The following is a 23634-nucleotide window of genomic DNA, read 5'->3' on the forward strand; positions in this document are numbered from 1 at the left end:
ATTTTCATTTTTTCACCTTTTTTTCTTTTTGGTGAGAACATTTATGCTCTACCCCCTTAGCAAATTTCCGTCATACGATACAGGATTATGAACTAGTCACCGTATTAGGCATTAGATCCCCAGACCTTATTCATCGTTATAACTGGAAGTCTGTACCCTCCTTTTCACCCTGTTCAGTGCTCAAACCTTCTGCACTTCCTTATATTTTACATTACTTATTAAATATAAGACTTTTTTAAAGTATTTAAGGTGAACACCCAGAATCCTTCTTCTGATGTGTTATATGTTACAAAACATCTCGAACTGAAATGAGTTCTTCTTCCATAAGCAACTATACTTTTCCGTATAAAAACTTAGATTTAGGATCCTTCAGGGATCTTCTGTTAAAATGCAGATACTTTGGCGGGGGCACACAAAAAGGACTAAGAGTTCTAATACCTGCACTTTTAGTCAACATATGAACGAGGAACACTTTTGTGTTTACACTTTTAACAAATATTTATTGAGTACCTTCCATGTACCAAGAAGTGCGCTAGGTCGTGAGAAAACAGAGTGAACAAGAGGCAGAATCCCTGCCTTCTTGAAATTTACAGTCTAGTGGGAAGAGACAGACAAATACGTAAGCAAATCAAGAAATGAGATAATCTAAGAAGACACTGGTTGTAAGATGAACCACTATTTAACGTACTAGCAAAAAAAAAATCCTGCTAGTTAAATTATGACATAATTGTAAGATATAATTTATGGTTAAAATAACCCCCAAAAACCCTGATGATTAAAAAATGTGTCCTAGTTAAAAATCATCCTTTTCAAAATTGGAAAAAAAAACGTTATGTCTTATAACTCATACATTGCTGGTGGGAATGCAAATGGTACAGCCACTTGGGGAAAAAGTACGGCAGTTTCTTACAAAATAAAACATGCAGTTACCCTATAACCTAGCAATCATCCTCTTGGGGTATTTATCTCAGAGAAATGAAAACTTATGTTCACATAAAATTCCGTAAACAAATGTTCATAACAGCTTTATTTGTCATAGTCCCAAACTGAAATTAGCACAGATGTCCTTCAACAGGTGGTACATCTGTACCACTGAATACAACTCAGCAATACAGAGGAAACAAGCTATTGATACATGTAACAACCTGCATTCTCCAGAGAATCATACTAGGTGAAAAAAGCAAATCAAAAACATGTTTTATGCTGCATGATTCCACATATATAACATTTTTGAAATGAGAAAAATGTGTAATGGAAGACAGATTCGTGGTTGCAAGGAGCTAGGGATGGGAGGGGGGGGAGGTACACAGGAGAGCGGTGGATGTGGTTATGAAAAGCAACATGAGGGAGGGATCCTTGTAGTGATGGAACAGTTCCGCATCTGTTCATCATCCTTGCGGTGACAGATACGTGAACATATAGAAAAAACTGTACAGAAATTAAAACACATACACATACCTACAGACGGAAGTGAGTACAAGTAAAACTGGGGAAATCTGAATAAGATCTATGGATTATATTAATGTCAATATCCTGGTTGTAACATTATGCTATAGTTTTGTAAAATGTTACCACTGGGAGAAACTGCAAAGCCTGTAAGGGATCTCTATTATTTCTTACAACTGCATGTGAATCTACAATGACCTCAATTAAAACTTCAATTAAGAAATGTACATCTCAGAGTCTCTGAAATTTGATGAGTGCTGTGAAAGAAATAAAGGACAGTAATAGAGATCGGACTGGGGGGTGGGGTGAGGAGCGCTACTATGAATAGGATGGCAGAGAAGGGCTCCCACAGAGGAGGTGGTGGTGAGGCTGGGCCCTGAAGGATGAGAAGGATCCAGCCATGGTGGCAGAGAGAGCCCCTTGCAGATACGAGGGCCTTCAGGTAAGAAAGGGCTTGAGGGCTGGCAAAGCTGGAGCCTAATCCTTAGCAACTTCAGGGAGAGAGGGGTCTGGGAAGGGGTCAGAGCTGGAGACAGGGTCACACTCTGGTAAGGAGTAGGGACTTCTATGCTAAAAGCAAAAAGAAGCCTTAGCAACCAACAGGCAAGAATCGGAACAGTGAGAGGAAGCATGGGTGCGTGGCGTGACTGGAGGAAACTGTGGTGCCAGGAGATGGCCACCACGCCCCGATTACTTCACCACTTTGCCTGCGGGTAGCCTTGGCTAAACGCACGACCTTGGTGCCCGCTCTGGCACACCCTCCCTAAACATTTCCAAGAACCTGAGTCAACAGACCATAAGCATCTGGAAAAGGATGATTATAGGGTAGGGTTCACTGGCAGGAGCAGCTCTGCAATTTTGTGTGCTAAACTCCATGAGTCTGTTTGTGTGCATTTCTCTGCTAAGAGAGGCCAAAACTTATATCATATACCTGTTCAATATCAAGCAGACAAGTGCTTTAAATGCTCAGTTTTGTGCTTGATGTCAGTTTTTCATCACGATTTGAGATCTGGGGCTTATACTACAGAAATAAATGTTTTCACAATTTATTTTAAAAGGAATAAAAGTTTTATTAAACACCTCGCTGACTAACGTAAGGAACATCTAATGACTGGACCTATTAAAAACTAAAATTATATATTAAAGTATAACACTGCACATTATAAATAGTATAATTTTAAATTATATCATTCAAAGTTCACAATATTTCCTTACAACCACTTTCAACTCTCTTACTCTATCTTTCCCATAAACAGCCCCTCTCAGTATTCAGCCTCACAAGTTATTAAAGCAAGGTGCATTTTTATATATTAAACTAACCAAAAAAATCATTGTGGGTGAGCCCATGGCAGATTTGTTTCACTCATGCATTGCTGTCATGTTCTATAATGTATTCAAGCTTGTTTTCATATAAAATCAATGTCTCCGAACACTTATCAAGGAAAACTGATGCTCCAGACACTCCCCATGTACCACCTCGTAGGGGCAGCCTAACTGAGAAGGCATTTAACTGTGCAGCATTAGAAGCATTAAAACAATCCATACGCGATGTTGACTGTCAGACCGAATATTGCAGGTTTCAACATACTTGAGGAGCTGGAAGACTGTCCCGCTCTTTACCTCGGTAGTCGCACACTTCGGAGTGAGATGCAGCTGCTGCTGGCACTATAGTCATCAGCATCATCATCTGCCAGGCAGCACGGTGAAAGCCTGTGGCAGTCGGCTGGTTATCTATCTCAACACCCATTAACCATTTTTATAGCAAAAGATGATAAAATCTGGACACAGTCTGTATCTTTTCTGGACATAGTCCATATGTTTTTTGATTTCTCCAGGAATGGAAATGAATGCTCACTCACTGGTGAACCTCTGATCCACCCCAAACCTCCTCAGCAGTTCCTGAGGTGTAGCTGTTAAGGACTTCGGTCCACCAGCACGCTCTTGGGTGACTGCTATTAAATTTCACTGGGGTGGGGAGTGTGCATGCGTGTATTCTCTGCTTAATGTCCTAAGACGTCATCAGTAGATGATACAATTCTGCCTACGGCTAAAGGACATTTACAGGAAAAAAACGTAACATCCAAATCACTGAACATAAGAAAAAGATTACCTTCATTAAAAGAGAACCATTCCAAGATTTTACAAGTTCAATAGCTCTTAGGTCTTGCCAACTAATGAAGTTGTGGAAATGCTTTCCCGTTTTCCTAAGAAAAATGGAAACAGTATTTTGAGACTCAATATAAATCAGAGACTATATTATATAAAAATCTGTCACAAGAGAAAACAAAATTAGAAGCCAAACTGTAATTTCAACATACAATTTAATTAATTGGGGCTTTCTGAATGCCTTCTTCTCTTTGATTTGATAAACTGAACACACTTTGTAACAATTATGTGATGTACAGTATAAAATTTTAGATCAGATTCTATCCCAAAAATATTCTTTTTGAAGCATTACAATGTATACACTTCCAAAAACAAAACTGATGAAAAGCCTTCAAAGACTTGTGTATACAATTTTAAAAGCAAGATAAAGAAGCCAATACTTTCTCTTTTCATTGTACTTATCTTAATATACACAATCAGATAAAAACTTCTGTACCTACAGAACAGCTAAAATGTAGCCTGAGCCTGTTTTTTTTTCTTTATAAGTTTATGAATTTTTGGCTGCGTTGGGTCTTTGTTGCTGTACATGGGCTTTCTCCAGTTGCAGCAAGTGGGGGCTATTCTTCGTTGCAGTGCACGGGCTTCTCATTGTGATGGCCTCTCTTTTTGCAGAGCACGGGCTCTAGGTGCATGGGCTTCAGTAGTTGTGGCATGCGGGCTCAGTAGTTGTGGTTCGTGGGGTCTAGAGCCCAGGCTCAGTAGTTGTTGCTCCGTGGCATGTGGGATCTTCCCGGACCAGGGCTCAAAGCTGTGTCCCCTGCACTGGCAGGCCGATTTTTAACCACTGCACCACCAGGGAAACCCCTGAGCCTGTTTTATACCTCTCAACTTTAGCACTGGTTCAGCCCCTGACTGGCAACCTACCCAGGCTTCCCAAAATTAGTCCAAAAAAAAAGAAATTCAACAAACTCTGGGTCAATACTAGCATAAAAGCACAGCACTAAGAAACAGAGTAGAAATAAACCCTTTTTCCTTTGAGGCTCCTACAAACCAACCACTGCCATCCACTCAGCTTCAACATCCAGCCCAGGCTGGCCTTCTGTGCTCCCTCCAGGCCTCCTCCTATGTGACTGTGACCACGTTCAATTCCCAAGACTGTCATTTCCCACTCTTTTAAAGCAATCCTCACCCATGGTCACATCCTCAACTCTATCACCTGGAAACATTCTACCACGAAATTCTATCACTTTGCTATACACCCAAAACACACAAAACAACAGGTTAATGGCAGGGAAACGCCCACAGTATAATATTAAAGGGAAAAAAAATCAGGATAAAAACTCTACATATATTGCAATCCCAATTTGCTAAAAAATAAATAAATAAGGCGAATTAACCAAAAAAAAAAAAACCCAAAAAGAAATCCTAACATTCTAATATATCAGTCAATACTTCTTGCTATTATTTCAGTTCTCTCAATCTTACTCCCTAAGTACCTTCCCTTCAGACTTACTGCATCCTTTAATCCCTCAAGCATTCCCCTTCCTTCTTACCAACCCCTCCTAGGCTTACTTTCCTACTAGGCTTACTTACATGGTCTATCACTTTAAATAACTTGCCTTCACACACTCTCTATCCCTCGACTCTCTCTTTTTCAAACTGTGGTAAAATATAACATAAAATTTACCATTTCTCCCATTTGTAAGTGCACAGCACAGTGGCATTAATGTTGTGTAACCGTCAGCACTATTTCCAAACACTTGGGCTGTTCCCACCCTCTTCCTACTGTAAATAAGGCTGCTATAAACACTGCTGTACAAATATCTGAGTCCCTGTTTTCAATTCCTTTGGGTGTATACCTAGGATTAGAATTGCTGGGTCATATGATAATTCTGTGTTGAGTTTCTTTTTTATTTACTTATGTTTCGCTGCATTGGGTCTTCATTGCTGCACGTGGGTTTTCTCTAGTTGTGGAGAGCAGGGGCTACTCTTTGCCGTGGTGCAAGGGCTTCTCATTGCAGTGGCTTCTCTTGTCACGGAGCACGGGCTCTAGGCTCATGGGCTTCAGTAGTTGCAGCACGTGGGCTCAGCAGTTGTGGTGCACGGGCTTGGTTGCTCCATGGCATGTAGGATCTTCCCGGACCAGGGTTCAAACCCGTGTCCCCTGCATTGGCAGGCGGACTCTCAACCACTGTGCCACCAGGGAAGTCCCCTATGTTTAGTTTCTGAGGAACTGCCAAACTGTTTTCCACAGCGGCTGCACCATTTGACATTCCAGCAACCAGTATGTAAGAGTTCCAATTTTTCCATATCCTCACCAACACTTATTAGTTTACATTTTAAAAATTATAGCCATCCTGGGAGATGTGAAGTGGTATGTCATTGTGGTTTTGATTTGCATTTCCCCAATGACTAATGATATTGAGCATCTTTTCATGTGCTATTTGACCATTTGAATATTATTTAAACCCTTTGTCCATTTATGAATTAGGTTTAGGCTTTGTTGCTGAGCTGTCAGAGTTATTTATATTCTCTGGATATTAATTCTTTATCAAATATATAATTTGCAAATGTTTTCTCCCATTTTATGAGTTTTCACTTACTTTAAAGTGTCCTTTTTTTTTCTTTCTGTTTTTCACCTTTATTAATGGGATCACAGCATTCACATACATCATGAACATGGTACATCTTTTTCCTTTAGTGAGCCAAACGATCACGATCATCGTTACTACAAATCAGAGAAGTGATTCTCCTATTGTTATTTTTTAATAAATTTATTTATTTATTTTTATTTAATTATTTTTGGCTGCGTTGGGTCTTCGTTGTTGTGCGCGGGCTTTCTCTAGTTGCAACAAGTGGGGTCTACTCTTTGTTGCGGTGCACAGGCTTCTCACTGCGGTGGCTTCTCTTGTTGTGGAGCACGGGCTCCACGCACGTGGGCTCAGTAGTTGTGGCTTGCGGGCTCCAGAGTGCAGGCTCAGCAGTTGTGGCGCACGGGCTTAGCTGCTCCGCAGCATGTGGGATCTTCCCAAACTGGGGCTCGAACCTGTGTTGATTCTCTACCACTGCGCCACCAGGGAAGCCCTCAGACATTTTTAAAATGCAAATTATACGTTATGTCAAAATAATTTCAGCATGACTTTATTTCTTATTATTCTGTATTAAATTTAGGGCTCTTCTCAGTTTCTACTTTGGACAGTTCCAATAGTTAAGAAAATTAAAGAAAAATTACTCATCGTAAATAGATGAAAATATCTTGATAGTATTCTTTGATGCACAAAAGTTTTTAATTTTGATAAAATTCAACTTACCTATTTTTTTCATTTGTTAGCTGCACTTTTTCTTTTTTTTTTTTTAAATCTTATTTTGGCCGTGTGGCATGCGGAATCTTAGTTGCCTGACCAGGGATTGAACCCGCGCCCCCTTCTTTGGAAGTGCAAAATCCCAACCACTGGACTGCCAGGGAAGACCCTGTTAGCTGTACTTTTGATGTCATTTAAGAAGTCATTGTCGGGGCTTCCCTGGTGGCGCAGTGGTTGGGAATCTGCCTGCCAATGTGGGAGACGCAGGTTCGAGCCCTGGTCTGGGAGGATGCCACATGCCACTGAGCAGCTGGGCCCATGAGCCACAACTACTGAGCCTGCGCTCTTTGAGTCCATGAGCCACAACTACTGAAGCCTGTGCTCCTCGAGCCCGTGCTCTGCAATGAGAAGCCACGGCAATGAGAAGCCCATACACTGCAACGAAGAGTAGCCCCCACTCGCCGCAACTAGAGAAAGCCCATGGGGCAGCAATGAAGACCCGACGCAGCCAAAAATAAAATAAATTAATAAATTTTAAAAAAAGTCATTGCTAAATCCACAGTAATGAAGATTTCCTCTGTTTTCTTCTAAGAGTTTTATAGTTTTCTGTTTTAAAGTTAGTGTTTGATCCATTTTTTTTAGTTAATTTTTGTATGTGGTATATGGTAAGAGTCCAACTTCTTCCTTTTGCAAGTGGATGTCCAGTTTTCTCAGCATTATTTGTTGAAGAGACTGTTCTTTCCCTATTGTCTGGTCATGCCTCCCTGATTTAAAACCAAGTGACCACCATATTAGTTTCCTTGGATTGCCATAACAAAGGTCACAAATTGGGTGACTAAAACAATAGCAATGTATTGTCTCACAGTTCTGGAGGCTAGAAGTCCAAAATCATGGTGTTAGCAGGGCCATCCTCCCTCTGAAACCTGTAAGGGGATCCTCCCTTGCCTGGGAAGATCTGGCAGTTTGCAGCAATCTTTCCTTCTTCACATGGTGTTCTCCCTGTGTCTGTCTTCACATGGCAGTCTTCATATGAGGAAACCAGTCATATTTGATGAGGAGTCCACCTCATCCTGCATTATGATCTCATCCTAATTTAAATAATTACATCTGCAATGATCCTATTTCCAAAGGTTACGTTTTGAGGCACTGCTGTTGAGTTATTTCCCCCAAATCTCCTTTGCTCCTAAATGTGAGATTACTAAGTCAAAGAGTAAGACAATTTTCCAGCTCCTCAAATGTGATGAAACCTGCAATATTTGCTCTTATAATCAATATTGCATATTGATTGTTTTAACCCTTTTAATGCCCACAGTTAAATGCCTTCTCAGCTAGGCTGCCCCTTCCAGATGGTGCATGGGCAGTGTTTGGAACAACAGTTTTCCTTAATAAGTATTTGGAGACATTAACTTTAGATGAAAGCAAATATGAATATATTATAGAATATGAGAGTAATGCATGAGTGAAACAAATCTGCCATAATCTCACACACATTGATTTTTCTTTTTGTTAGATTAAGGTATAAAAATGCACCTTGCTTTAATAACTTGTGAGGCTGAATACTGGGAGGTGCTGTTTACAGGAAAGACAGAGTAATTAAGGGAGTAGAAAAGGTTTTAAGGAAAGGCATGAATCCTGAACCGTATGGTTTTATACAGTTTTTATAATGTGTAATATTATACCTTAATGTATAATTTCAGTTTTTAACAGATAAATTCAAACATTCCTTAAGTTGACTAATTACTTAACTCAGGTAAGTGAGATTTTTTAAAGTTTTATTCCTTTGAAAATAAGTGTAATAACTCTAGAAATCTGGTTTTCCCACTCCTCAGGGATTGTCATTTCTTCCTGGCTGAGGGCTGGAGCTGTCAGTTTGTGACTTTTCCAAACCACTTTGGCAAAGTATGTATTCCTTGTTGGTGTGTGGTCGCTGAAGTTTCTGAAACATCTGTTACGTTTTCTCTGTGATCGGCTAGTGATCTGACAAACATTTTCTAAAATGTGTGGCCTCGCAAACCCCCAAAAGATACTGGCCCTTTAAATCTTCCAATAAACGCTGCCAAAGGAAGCAACTGCAGCTGAGACGGCCAGAACCTAGGTAAGCATCTGTGCCAATTCTGCAGGGCATTGCAAAATCTACCAAAGTACATAGGCCCACATTTTGGTAGGACAAAGTTCTCAGCCCTCATTCCTGGAATGTGGGCCGCTTTCCCATGTGCAATAGGGCTGAAGAATGGAGGCTGGTGGCTGGTTTGCACATGTCCTCTCTTACCCAAGGATAGCAGCCTCTACCTTTATCCAGCAGTCCCCTAGCTGTTATAAGGTCGGATCAGGTTCCAGAGTTCTGAAAGAGCTTATTCCAATCTCTCCAATTCAACAGTTGCTTTGGTGGAGGGACCAACCCCTATAGCTTCCCACTCCACTATTTTGGTGATGTCACTCTCTATCCCTTGACTTACAAGTTAACTATGTACCTTTTCAATACCTAATCTGGGATTAATCTAACTTTCTTCTGGGTTCACTTTCAATGTCAGAACCATTGAGAGGAGTTGGAGGAAAGTCCCATAGCCTTGTGAATTGGTACCATACCTATGAGATACAAGCTCGTCTGCCCTCTCAAAGTCACTTAAAATGACGAAAGCCTCTCTCTTGTCCCTAATTAGTTTCCTCTCCATTCCCCACCAATGGCACGTCTAACTTTTCACTAGATTTCTCAAGCCCTAGGCCACCACTTGCCTCCTGTTTCTCAAGGGAAGTAAGGACACAGGGAATGACTTTCCTCAACTCCCTACTCCCCCAGCTACACCTACAGCGATGGTGCATCTCACTCTTGGGTCAGAGGAGAAGCTCTCCCTCTCCAAGTCTAAGACTGGCACCTCCACCTGTACTCTCTTTATCCATGCCTTCCTGTCTCTTCTGTCACTTCATTTCGCAAACATTCCTGCAACTGTCTTCTCTAAACTTGCTTAAATCTCCCCATCTTTGACCCACGATACCTCCCCACCCAACTAAGCCCTCTCAGAGTTTCCATATCACTTTCTACTATCTCAACTACATACAATTCAAATGCAATTTAGATTCCCAATCATTCATGAAAATTACATTCACTACGTTCATCAATGTAGTTATTTATTTATTTAGTATTGCTTTCTTTTTTTTTTTTGGCTGAGTGGCTTTTAGGATCTTAGTTCCCCGACCAGGGATTGAACCCTCACCCTCAGCAGTGAAAGCACCAAGTCCACTGGATCTCCAAGGAATTCCCACCAATGTATTTCTAGTTCCCAGATTTACAGGATCCTTTTCCATCTGACTTGACCTTTCTGCAATATTGGTTCCAGACACTCACTTCCTCCCTCCTAGAACTGTCACCTTCCTAAGTTTCCATGGTATCGCTGTACTGTTTCTCCTCCTGCCTTTCTAAGCATATCTTCCTGGTTTGCTCTGCAGATTTTTCTTCCTTTGACGGCCAGGTACATGCTAGTATCTGCTGGGGGCTGCATCCGTGGTCCCCTTCTCTTTTCAACCAGCTGCTCTCTATTGAGAGCAGTTTGACCCACACTCATAGAGCCCCCCAATCCTCATCTCTAGGACCAGCCTCTCACTGAAGTCCATCCCCTCACACGTCGATAGCGGCCTGCCTCAGACCTCCCAAGACTGCCCACAGCATCTCAAAGGCACCACGTCTAACCAAACCTGCTGCTCCTCTGCCTCCAGTGTGTCACACCTGAGGCCAACGGTATCCTTCAGGGGCTTCAGCCAAAAACTCGGCAGGGGGTGGGGGAGGGAGGAGGGGGGAGGTTCACCTTAAGTCCTCAGAGAGAGCCCTTAAAGCCCCTGGAGCTTACATTCTAATGGGGGGTGAGAAACAAACGAGTTAATAAAAAATGTTATTTCATACAATGACAATGTTATGAAAACACTGGCATGGTAAAGGAATAGAGTCACAGGGGGTGAGGTTTTTTTTTTTTTAACAGCATTTATTTTTTTTAAGTATTTTATCTTATTATTATTATTATTATTTTTTTTTTTTGGCCACGTGGCACGCAGGATCTTAGTTTCCCCAACCAGGGATTGAACCCGCGCCCCTTGCACTGTAAGTGCGGAGTCTGGACCACTGGACCACCAGGGAAGTCCCTGAGGTGCCTTTTTTTAAAAAAATACATTTATTTATTTATTTATGTATTTATTTTTGGCTATGTTGGGTCTTCGTTGCTGTGCACGGGCTTTCTTCGTTGTGGTGCGCAGGCTCCTCGTTGCGGTGGCTTCTCTTGTTGCGGAGCACGGGCTCTAGGCTCACGGGCTTCAGTAGTTGCAGCACGCAGGCTCAGTAGTTTCAGTAGTTGTGGCTCACAGGCTCTAGAGCACAGGCTCAGTAGTTGTGGTGCATGGGTTTAGTTGCTCCGCGGCATGTGGGATCTTCCTGGACCCGGGCTCAAACCCGTGTCCCCTGCATTGGCAGGCGGATTCTTAACTACTGCGCCACCAGGGAAGTCCTGAGGTGTCTTTTTGATATGAGATTAGAGACCTGAATAAGCAACAGCTTTCAAAGAGACTTCCAGTTTCTGCCTCACTCCCCTCAAACCCACTGTCCATGCTGCTTTAAGAATACTCTTTCTAAAATATAAATTTGGTCACACTGCTCTCCTGCTTAACAGCTTTTGAGTTTCCCACTGCTTATAGTGGGTAAACTCTTTACCACAACCAATGGCCTTCTCTGGTCTGGGTCCCTACCTTCCTCTCCAGGTTCATCGCAATCAAAGCCTTGAGTGCCTACTATGTGCCAGGTACTGTTCTCGGTGTGAAGGACCCCGTGAGGACAGGGCAGACGAAAGTCCCAACACTCATGGAACTTCTTACTTCTATGGGAGAGATGTAATTTTTAACATGTGTAAACAAGTAAATAAAAAATATAGGTATGAAGTAATTTTAGATATGAAAAATTTTAGTGATGAATGATAGGAAGAAAATAAAATGGTAAAGTCACAGGTAAATAAAATGGTCAGGGAAGGTCCCTTAGAAGAAGTGATCTTTGAGGTGAGCTCCAAATGATGAGAAAGGGAAGATCTTGGGTAACAGAGCTCCAGGCAGGGGGAGCAGCAGGCACGAAGCTCGAAGGCAGGAATCGGTGGAGAGCGTCCACGAAGCAGGCCGCGGGGTGGCCACAGCACAGAGCACAGCAGGAGGGTTGGTCAGGGATGAGGTTAGAGTCAGGAAGGAGTGAGAACACTTGGGTGTGGTGCCTTCCCAATGTCACTGCTTGAATTCCAGAGCCCTTTATCTTGTTTATTTTTAGTTTTTTTGGCTGCACTGCACAGCTTGCAGGATCTTAGTTTCCCGAAGAGAGACTGGACCGCGTCCTCAGCAGTGAAAGCAAAGAGTCCTAACCACTGGGCCGCCAGGGAACTCCCTCCAGAGTCCTTTAGATGCTTCAGATGCACCATGCTCTTGCATCTCCCGCCTCTACCAGTGGTTTGCTCTCTCCACTCAGGGAACTCCTACTCATCCTTCGAGACTTGGCTCTGTGAAACGTTCCCTAACTCCCACTTCTAGGCTATTCAGTCACCACCTCTGGCTCCCTCATTAAGGTATAAAGCAGTCCTGCAAAGCAGACGTCTGTCAGCTGCACCCTCACTATGTACTCGTCTGTATCTAACACTAGACTGTGAGCCTCCTGAGGGAACAGTGAATTCACTTTCAGATTCTCACCATGTAGCCCAGATACGAAAGAGGTATTTGATTGATAAATAAATAAACGCTGCTCTGCTAATGAGAACTACCAGACTGGGTTTGTCAGAAATGAAATCTATTGATATATGATTCTTTGGAACCATTCTACAACAGCATCTACTTACACACTTAAATCTGATTTTTTCACTGGTTCATCAAATATTTATACAGCAATTTCTGCCAGAAGCTGGGGATACAGCTGTGAACAGAGACATGGCATCGTTGCCCTTATGAATATATTTTCTACCAGGGAAGTCAAACAAATAGTCAGTTACTCAGTTGCTTACTTACAAAAGGAACAAGTCCTATGAAGGAGAAATAAAGGGTATCATGAGTGTCTTAACGGGGAGACTCTACCTAGTCTGGGAGGCCAGGAAAGCCTTCTTTGAAAAGTGACAACACAACTGAGCTCCGAAGGATAAGTAGGAACAAACAAGGAGGGTGAACATTCCCAACAAAATGTATTATATGTCCAGAGGTGCTAAGGCGGGATGGGGCATGATGTGTTAAAGGCTGGTGTAGCTGAAGAACAAAGAGGGGAGAAGATCACAACGTGAATGTGGCATCATTAACTCATAACATGATAGAAGATGATATATAATGCTGATCTCAAGTAACAGCACATGTTTTAACATTCACTTGTGGTGACTTACGTTTGTTTTAGCTCTATCAACAGTAAAAGGAAAAAGAGAGGGAAAACAAGAATGCAGTATTTTAAAGGAACTGTCTTAAACCTCTCTAACACAGTGTACCATTCTTGGCTCTTCATCTATTTTGTGCCATAAATAATTGCTAAGAACCATGAACACAAGTAGCAAGTGCCACAATAAAAGATATATTTGGTGCTGAGTGAATGCAGACTAATTTACATACTTGCATTATGAGACTGTAAGTTCCTGGAGGGCTGCTGTTCTGATGCATCTTTATATTCAATTCAGCAACTAGCACAATGCCTTACTCGCGATGAGCCCTCAAACAGTTACCGAGTGTATCCCGGTGCAGGGACTCATGGTTTATACTACTAACTGGCGCACACCCTGATCTGAGGTTAGTTGGCAGAAGCCTCCCTGAGAGACACAGTGACAGAAGAAAGAAAACAACTCCAGATTTTTTTTAGAACAAAGTGAATTTAAAACAACCAAAATGGAGGAGTTATCATTTACAGTTGTTTTAGAAAACAGGCTAAACACAACCACTGATCAAATATGTTGAAAAAAATTTTAACCTGAAGCATATGAAGAAAACTCAAGGACTGAAAAGAGTTAATAAAAAAAAAATGAGTTTCGGTGAATAGGCAGAAGATGGCAGAGTAGAAGGACATGTGCTCACTCCCTCTTGTGAAAGCACCAGAATCACAACTAACTGGTGAACAATCATCGACAGGAAGAAACTGGAATGCACCAAAAAAGATACCCCACATGCAAAGAAAAAGGAGAAGCCACAATGAAATGGTACAAGGGGCGCAATCCCCATAAAATCAAATCCCATAACCGCTGGGTGGGTGACTCACAAACTGGAGAACAATTATACGACAGAAGTTCACCCACTGGACTAAAGGTTCTGAGTCCCACGGCAGGCTTCCCAACCTGGGGGTCCAGCAATGGGAGGAGGAATTCCCAGAGAATCAGACTTTGAAGGCTAGAGGAATTTGACTGCAGGACTTTGACAGGACTGGGGGAAACAGAGACTCCACTCTTGGAGGGCAAACACAAAGTAGTGTGCACATCAGGACCCAGGGGAAGGAGCAGTGACCCCATAGGAGACTGAACCAGACCTACCTACTAGTGTTGGAGGGTCTCCTGCAGAGGCAGGGGGTGGCTGTCGCTCACCACGGGGACAAGGACACTGGCAGCATAAGTTCTGGGAAGTACTCTTTGGCGAGAGCCCTCCCTGAGTCCACCATTAGCCCCTCCAAAGAGCCTGTAGGCTCCAGTGCTGGGTCACCTCAGGCCAAACAACCAACAGCAAGGGAACTCAGCCCCATCCATCATCAGACAGAAGATTAAAGTTTTACTGAGCTCTGCCTACCAGAGCAACACCCAGCTCTACCCACCACCAGTCCCTCCCATCAGGAAGCTTTCACAAGGCTCTTAGATAGCCTTTTTCTCCAGACTACAGTCCTGTAGCCTGTGGAACGAAAATGACATTCACAGAAAGGCAGACAAATGAAAAGCCAAAGGACTATGTACCAGAACAAGATAAAACCCCAGAAAAACAACTAAATGAAGTGGAGATAGGCAACCTTCCAGAAAAAGAATTCAGAATAATGATAGTGAAGATGATCCAGGACCTCAGAAAAAGAATGGAGGAGATGCAAAAAATGTTTAACAAAGATATGGAAGAATTAAAGAACAAACAAACAGAGATGAACAATACAATAACTCAAATGAAAAATACACTAGAAGGAATCAATAGCAGAATAACTGGGGTAGAAGAACAGATAAGTGACCTGGAAGACAGAATGGTGGAAATCACTGCCACAGAAGAGAATAAAGAAAAAAGAATGAAAAGAAATGAAGACAGCCTAGGAGACCTCTGGGACAATATTAAATGCACCAACATTCCCCTTATAGGGGTCCCAGAAGGAGAAGAGAGAGAGAAAGGACCCAAGAAAATATATGAAGAGATTATAGTCGAAAACTTTCCTAACACGGGAAAGGAAACAGCCACCCAAGTCCAGGAAGCGCAGAAAGTCCCAGGCAGGATAAACCCAAGGAGAAACAAACCAAGACACAGAGTAATCAAACTGACAAAAACTAAAGACAAAGAAAATTATTAAAACCAACAAGGGAAAAATGGCAACATACAAGGGAACTCCCATAAGGTTAACAGCTGATTTCTCAGCAGAAACTCTACAAGCCAGAAGGGAGTGGCACAATGTATTCAAAGTGATGAAAGGGAAAAACCTACAACCAAGATTACACTACCCGGCAAGGATCTCATTCAGATTTGCCGGAGAAATCAAAAGCTTTAGAGACAAGCAAAAGCTAACAGAATTCAGCACCACGAAACCAACCCTAAAACAAATGCTAAAGGAACTTCTCTAAGTGGGAACCACAAGAGAAGAAAAGGACCTACAAAAACAAACCCAAAACAATTAAGAAAATGGTCATAGGAACATACATATTGATAATTACCTTAAATGTGAATGGATTAAATGCTCCAACCAAAAGACACAGGCTAGCTGAGTGGATACAAAAACAAGACCCATATATATGCTGTCTACAAGAGACCCACTTCAGACCTAGGGACACATACAGACCGAGAGTGAGGGGATGGAAAAAGATATTCCATGCAAATGGAAATCAAAAGAAAGCTGGAGCAGCAATACTCATATCAGATAAAATAGACTTTAAAATAAAGAATATTACGAGATAGAAGGAAGGACACTACATAATGACCAAGGGATCAATCCAAGAAGAAGATATAACAATTATAAATATATATGGACCCAAAATAGGAGCACCTCAATGCATAAAGCAAATGCTAACAGCTATAAAAGAGGAAATCGAAAGCAACACAATAATAGTGGGGGATTTTACCACCTCACTTACACCAACAGACAGATCATGCAGATAGAAAATTTTAAAGGAAACATAAGCTTTAAATGACACAATAGACCAGATAGACTTAATTGATATTTGTTGGACATTCCATCCAAAAACAGCAGATTACATTTTCTTCTCAAGTGCACACGGAACATTTTCCAGGATAGATCACATCTTGGATCACAAATCAAGCCTCGGTAAATTTAAGAAAACTGAAATCATATCAAGCGTCTTTTCCGACCATAACACTATAAGATTGGAAATCAATTACAGGGGGAAAAAACGTAAAAAACACAAACACATGGAGGTTAAACAATACATTACTAAATAACCAAGAGATCACTGAATAAATCCAAGAGCAAATCAAAAGATACCCAGAGACAAATCACAACAAAAACACAACGATCCAAAACCTATGGGGTGCAGCAAAAGCAGTCCTAAGAGGGAAGTTTATAGCAATACAATCCTACCTCAAGAAACAAGAAAAATCTCAAATAAAGAATCTAACCTTACACCTAAAGCAACTAGAGAAAGAAGAACAAGCAAAACCCAAAGTTAGTAGAAGGAAAGAAATCGTAAAGATCAGAGCAGAAATAAATGAAATAGAAACAAAGAAAACAATTGCAAAGATCAATAAAACTAAAAGCTGATTCTTTGAGAAGATAAACAAAACTGGTAAACCTTTAGCCAGACTCATCAAGAAAAAGAGGGAGAGGACTACAATCAAAAAAATTAGAAATGAAAAAGAAGTAACAACAGACACCACAGAAATACAAAGCATCCTAAGAGACTACTACAAGCAACTCTGTGCCAATAAAATGGACGACCTGGAAGAAACGGACAAATTTGTAGAAACGTATAACCTTCCAAGACTGAACCAGGAAGAAATAGAAAATATGAACAGACCAATCACAAGTAATGAAATTGAAAATGTGATTAAAAATCTTCCAACAAACAAAAGTCCAGGACCAGATGGCTTCACAGGTGAATTCTATCAAACATTTAGAAAAGAGCTAAAACATATCCTTCTCAAACTCTTCCAAAAAATTGCAGAGGTAGGAACACTCCCAAACTCATTCTATGAGGTCACCACCACCCTGATACCAAAACCAGACAAAGATACTACAAAAAAAGAAAATTACAGATCAATATCACTGATGAATATAGATGCAAAAATCCTCAGCAAAATACTAGCAAACAGAATCCAACAATACATTAAAAGGATCATACACCATGATCAAGTGGGATTTATCCCAGGGATGCAAAGATTCTTCAAAATATGCAAATCAATCAAAGTGATACACCACATTAACAAACTGAAGAATAAAAACCATATGATCATCTCAATACATGCAGAAAAGCTTTTGACAAACTTCAACACCCATTTATGATAAAAACGCTCCTGAAAGTGGGCATAGAGGGAACCTACCTGAACATAATAAAGGCCATATATGACAAACCCACAGCCAACATCATTCTCAATGGTGAAAAACTGAAAGCATTTCCTTTAAGATCAGGAACAAGACAAGGATGTCCACTCTCGCCACTATCATTCAACATAGTTTTGGAAGTCCTAGCCATGGCAATCAGAGAAGAAAAAGAAATAAAAGGAACACAAATTGAAAAAGAAGTAAAACTGTCACTGTTTGCAGATGACATGATACTATACATAGAAAATCCTAAAGATGCCACCAGAAAACTGCTAGAGCTAATCAATGAATTTGGTAAAGTTGCAGGATGCAAAATTAATGCACACAAATCTCTTGCATTCCTATACACGAAGAATGAAAGATCAGAAAGAGAAATTAAGGAAACAATCTCATTCACCACTGCAACAAAAAGAATAAAACACCTAGGAATAAACCTACCTAAGGAGGTAAAAGATCTGTACTCAGAAAATCAAAAGACACTGATGAAAGAAATCAAAGATGACACAAACAGATGGAGAGATATACCATGTTCTTGGATTGGAAGAATCAGTATTGTGAAAATGACTATACTACCCAAAGCAATCTACAGAATCAGTGCAATCCCTATCAAATTACCAATGGCATTTTTTACAGAACTAGAACAAAAAAATCTTAAAATTTGTGTGAAGACACAAAAGACCTTGAATAGCCTAAGCAATCTTGAGGGAAAAAAACGGACTTGGAGGAGTCAGACTCGCTGACTTCAGACCATACTACAAAGTTACAGTAATCAAAACAATATGGTACTGGCACAAAACCAGAAATATAGATCAAAGGAACAGGATAAAAAGTCCAGAGATAAAGCCATGCATCTATGATCAACTAATCTATGACAAAGGAGGCAGGGATATACAATGGAGAAAAGAGTCTCTTCAATAAGTGGTGCTGGGAAAACTGGACAGGTACATGTAAAAGAATGAAATTAGAACACTCCCTAACACCATACACAAAAGTAAACTGAAAATGGATTAAAGACCTAAATGTAAGACCGGACACTATAAAACTCTTAGAGGAAAACATAGGAAGAACACTCTTTGACATAAATCACAGCAAGATCTTTTTGACCCACCTCCTAGGGTAATAGAAATAAAAACAAACAAACAAAAAGAGCTTTCTGGCATCTGAGAGGTGTGGGGAATGAGGAGAAAAATAAAAAGAAAGTTCAAGGCTTCCCTGGTGGCACAGTGGTTGAGAGTCCACCTGCCAACGCAGGGGACACAGATTCGTGCCCTCGTCCGGGAAGATCCCACATGCTGCAGAGCAGCTGGGCCCGTGAGCCATGGCCACTGAGCCTGCGCGTCCAGAGCCTGTGCTCCACAATGGGAGAGGCCACAACAGTGAGAAGCCCGCGAGAGGCCACAACAGTGAGAGGCCCGCATACCGCAAAAAAAAAAAAAAAAAAAAAAAAAAGGAAGTTCAAAGTTTTAGACATCCTAACAGCAACTCTAAGGAAAACAAAGTTTCTACGGCCATGATGACAGAATGCACCATGGATGCTGGAGGAAAAAACAATGAGCTGGGAAGAGGAGGCACTGGATGGGGCTGGATGAACAATAGGTTGTTCCACAGGGTCAAATCTGTCTCTCTTTTTCTCTCAACAATGAGCAAGAGGACTTCCCTGGTGGCGCAGTGGTTAAGAATCCACCTGCCGGGCTTCCCTGGTGGTGCAGTGGTTGAGAGTCCGCCTGCCGATGCAGGGGACACGGGTTCGTGCCCCAGTCCGGGAGGATCCCACATGCCGTGGAGCAGCTGGGCCCATGAGCCATGGCCGCTGAGCCTGCGCATCCGGAGCCTGTGCTCTGCAATGGGAGAGGCCACAACAGTGAGAGGTCCGCGTGCCGCAAAAAAAAAAAAAAAAAAAAAAGAACACCTGCCTATGCAGGGGACACGGATTCGATCCCTGGTCCAGGAAGATCCCACACCAACTGAGCTCATGCACCACAACTACTGAGCCCGTGTGCCACAACTACTGAGCCTGCATGCTACAACTACTGAAGCCCACATGCCCAGAGCCTGAGCTCCACAACAAGAAAAGCCACTGCAATGAGAAGCCCGCGCACTGCAACAAAGAGCAGCCCCCACTCGCCACAACTAGAGAAAGCCTGTGCACAGCAACAAAGACCCAATGCAGCTGAAAAAAAAAAAAAAAAGAGTACCTAGCGACATCCCTGGTGGTCCAGTTGTTAAGACTCTGTGCTTCCAATGCACGGGGTTTGGGTTCCATCCCTGGTTGGGGCACTAAGGTCCCATACGTCCCACGGTGTAGCCAAAAACAAAACAAAACAAAACACAACAACAAAACAAAACAAAACAAGAAAAAGGAAGAGTACCTCTCTGGAGGAAACGAGCCATGCCTGCCTAAACCTGTGGGATATCTCCATATTCACATGTCCCAAACCAAACACTTCATCATGTTTCCTTCTATGCACCCTCATCACCACCTAGCTCATTCCTCCTCTTATATTCTCTATAATTTCTTTCACGTCCTCCCAAACATCAAGACCAGAAATAGTGGTAAGTTAATTTTTTAAATTAAACTAATTTTTTTAACTGAAGTATAGTTGGCTTACAATATTATATTAGTTTTGGGTGTACAACATAGTAATTCAATATTTTTATAAAATATATGCCATAGAAAGATATAAAATATTGTCTATATCCCCTGTGCTGTACATAACATCCTTGTAACCTATTTATTTTACACCTGGTATTTTGTAGCACTTCATCTCCTTCACCTATCTTGGCCCAACCCTGACACCTCTCCCCTCTGGTAACCACTAGTTTGTTCTCAGTATCGGTAAGCCTGTTTCTGTTTTGTTATATTTGTTCATTTGTTTGTAAATGTTTCATTTGTTCTGCATATTAAGTGAAACGCAGTATTTATCTTTCTCTGACTTATTTCACCAAGCATAATACCGTCCAAGTCCATCCATGTTGTTGCAAATGGCAAAATTTCATCCTTTTTTATGGCTGAGTAATAGTCCTATATATATATATATATATATACACACACATATATATAGTCCTATGTTTCTATATATATAACACATCTTCTTTATCCTTCTATCTATTTTTTTTTTTTTTTTTCTTTTTGCGGTATGCGGGCCTCTCACTGTTGTGGCCTCTCCCGTTGCGGAGCACAGGCTCCGGATGCGCAGGCCCAGCGGCCATGGCTCACGGGCCCAGCCGCTCCGCGGCATATGGGATCCTCCCAGACCGGGGCACGAACCCGTATCCCCTGCATCGGCAGGCGGACTCTCAACCACTGCGCCACCAGGGAGGCCCTCCTTCTATCTATTGATGGACACTTAGGTTGCTTCCATGTCTTGGCCATTGTAAATAATGCTGCTATAAACACTGAGGTGAATATATCTTTTCAAATTAGTGTTTTCATCAGATAAATACCCAGGAGTGGAACAGCTAAATCATATGGTAGTTCTATTTTTAATTTCTTGAGGGACTTCCATACTGATTTCCATAGTGGCTGCACCAATTTACATTCCCACCAACAGTGCACAAGGGTTCCCTTTTCTCCACATCCTTGCCAACATTTGTTATTTTTTTTTCTTTTTGATAATAGCCATTCTAATAGGTATGAGGTGATATCTCATTGTGGTTCTGAAATGTATTTCCCTGATGATAAGTGATGTTGAGCATCTTTTCATGTGCCTTTTGGCCATCTATATGTCTTCTTTGGAAAAATATCTGTTCAGATTCTCTGCCCTTTTTAAATTGGGTTGTTTTTTTTTTCATATTGGGTTGTATGAGTTCTTTATATATTTTGGATAGTAAACCCTTACCAGATGTATCATTTGCAAATATCTTCTCCCATTTGGTAGGTTCACTTTTTGTTTTGTTGATGGTTTCCTTTGCTGTACAAGAGCTTTTGAGTTTGATTATGTCCCATTTGTTTATTTTTGCTTTTATTCCCCTTGCCTAAGGAGATAAAGCCAAAGAAATATAGCTATGACCAATGTCAAAAAGTGTAGTACCGGGCTTCCCTGGTGGCGCAGTGGTTGAGAGTCCGCCTGCCGATGCAGGGGACATGGGTTCGTGCCCCGGTCCAGGAAGATCCCACATGCCGCGGAGCGGCTGGGCCCGTGAGCCATGGCCGCTGAGCCTGCACGTCCGGAGCCTGTGCTCCGCAACGGGAGAGGCCACAACAGTGAGAGGCCCGCATACTGCAAAAAAAAAAAAAAAAAAAAAAAAAAAAAGGTGTAGTACCTATGTTTTCTTCTAGTTTTATGATTTCAGGTCTTACACTTAGGTCTTTAATTCATCTTGAGTTTATTTTTGTAAATAGTGTGAGAAAATGTTCTAATTTCATTCTTTTATGTGTAGCTGGTCCAGTTTTCCCAATACCACTTATTGAAGTCTTTTTTAAAAATTATATATTCTTGCCTCCTTTGCCATAGATTAATTGACCATGTGTGCATGGGTTTATTTCTGGGCTCTCTATTCTGTTCCATTGATCTATGTATCTGTTTTTGTGCTGATACCACACTGTTTTGATTACTTTAGCTCTGTAGTATAGTCTGAAGTCAGAGAGCAGAGATACCTCCAACCTTGTGCTTTTTTCTCAAGACTGCTTTACTATTCAGGGTCTTTTGTGGTTCCATACCAATTTTAGGATTATTTGTTCTAGTTCTGTGAAAATGTCATGGGTATTTTGATAGGTATTGCATTAGATCTGTAGATTGCTTTGGGTAGTATGGATATTTTAATAATGCTAATTCTCCTAACCCATGAACATGGGATATATTTCCATTTATTTCTATCTTCTTCAATTTCCTTCATCTATGTCTTATAGGTTTCAGAGTATGTGTCTTTCACCTCCTTCATTAAATTTATTCCTAGATATTTTATTCTTTTTGATTTATAAATGGGATTCATTTCTTTTGTTATTAGTGTACAGAAATGCAACAAATTTCTTTATATTAATCTTGTATCCTGCAACTTTACTGAATTTGTTTATTCTAGTAGTTTTTTTTGGTGGAGTCAAAGGTTTTCCTTATATAGTATCATGTCATCTGCAAACAGTGGTAGTTTTACTTCTTCCCTTTCAATTTGAATGTCTTTTATTTCTTTTTCTTGTCTGATTGCCATGGCTAGGACTTCCAATACTATATAAAGTAGAAGTGGGAAGAGTGGGCATCCTCATCTTGTTCCTGATCTTAAAGGAAATACTTCCAGCTTTTCACCACTGAGTATGATGCCAGCTGTGGGTTTGTCAGATGGCCTTTATTATGTTGAGGTTTGTTCCTTTTATGCCAACTTTGTTGACAGTTTTTATCACGAATGGATATTGAATTTTGCCAAATGTTTTTTCTGCATCTATTGAGATGATCATGTGATTTTTATCCTTGGTTATGTTAATGTGGTGTATCTGTGGTGTATCATGTTAATTTACTTGCAGATATTGAACCATCCTCACATCCCAGGAATAAATCCCACTTGATCATGATGTATGATCCTTTTTACATATTGTTGAATTTGGTTTGCTAATATTTTGTTGAGGATTCTTACATTTATTTCATCAGCTATATGGGCCTGTGAATTTTTTTGGTAGTATCTTTATCTGATTTTGGTATCAGGGTAATGCTGGCCTCATAGAATGAGGTGGGAAGTGTTCTCTCCTCTATTTATTTATTTGTTTGTCTGTTTGTTTATTCATTTATTTATGGCTGCATAGGGTCTTCATTGCTGCACGCAGACTTTCTCTAGTTGCAGCGAGCAGGGGCTACTCTTCGTTGCGGTGCACGGGCTTTTCATTGTGGTGGCTTCTCTTGTTGCAGAGCACAGGCTCTAGGCACGTGGGCTTCAGTCGTTGTGGCACACAGGCTCAGTAGTTGTGGCTCGCAGGCTCTAGACGCAGGCTCAGTAGTTGTGGTGCACAGGCTTAGTTGCTCCGTGGCATGTGGGATCTTCCTGGACCAGGGCTAAAACCATGTCCCCTGCATTGGCAGGTGGATTCTTAACCACTGCGCCACCAGGGAAGTCCACCTCTTTAATTTTTTTAAACAGTTTGAGAAGCATACA

At 41.2% G+C, this 23634-nt stretch overlaps 1 protein-coding gene across 3 annotated transcripts in view; it reads right to left on the bottom strand.

Annotated features, from left to right (window-relative positions):
* Nucleotides 1-23634, bottom strand: part of GK5 (glycerol kinase 5) — an 85779-nt gene that overhangs the window by 42743 nt on the left and 19402 nt on the right. For all 3 annotated transcript variants that reach the window (XR_014294335.1, XM_082624399.1, XM_082624398.1), the window contains exon 4: nucleotides 3557-3650. Coding sequence is in view for 2 of the 3 variants with exons in the window: in XM_082624399.1 (XP_082480525.1) it covers nucleotides 3557-3650 (94 nt within the window). In the remaining variant the exon portion in view is untranslated. The remainder of the gene's footprint in view (nucleotides 1-3556; nucleotides 3651-23634) is intronic.

The sequence above is a fragment of the Mesoplodon mirus genome (assembly GCF_964341445.2).
Source record: "Mesoplodon mirus genome assembly, chromosome: 6".
Classification (NCBI taxonomy): domain Eukaryota; kingdom Metazoa; phylum Chordata; class Mammalia; order Artiodactyla; family Ziphiidae; genus Mesoplodon; species Mesoplodon mirus.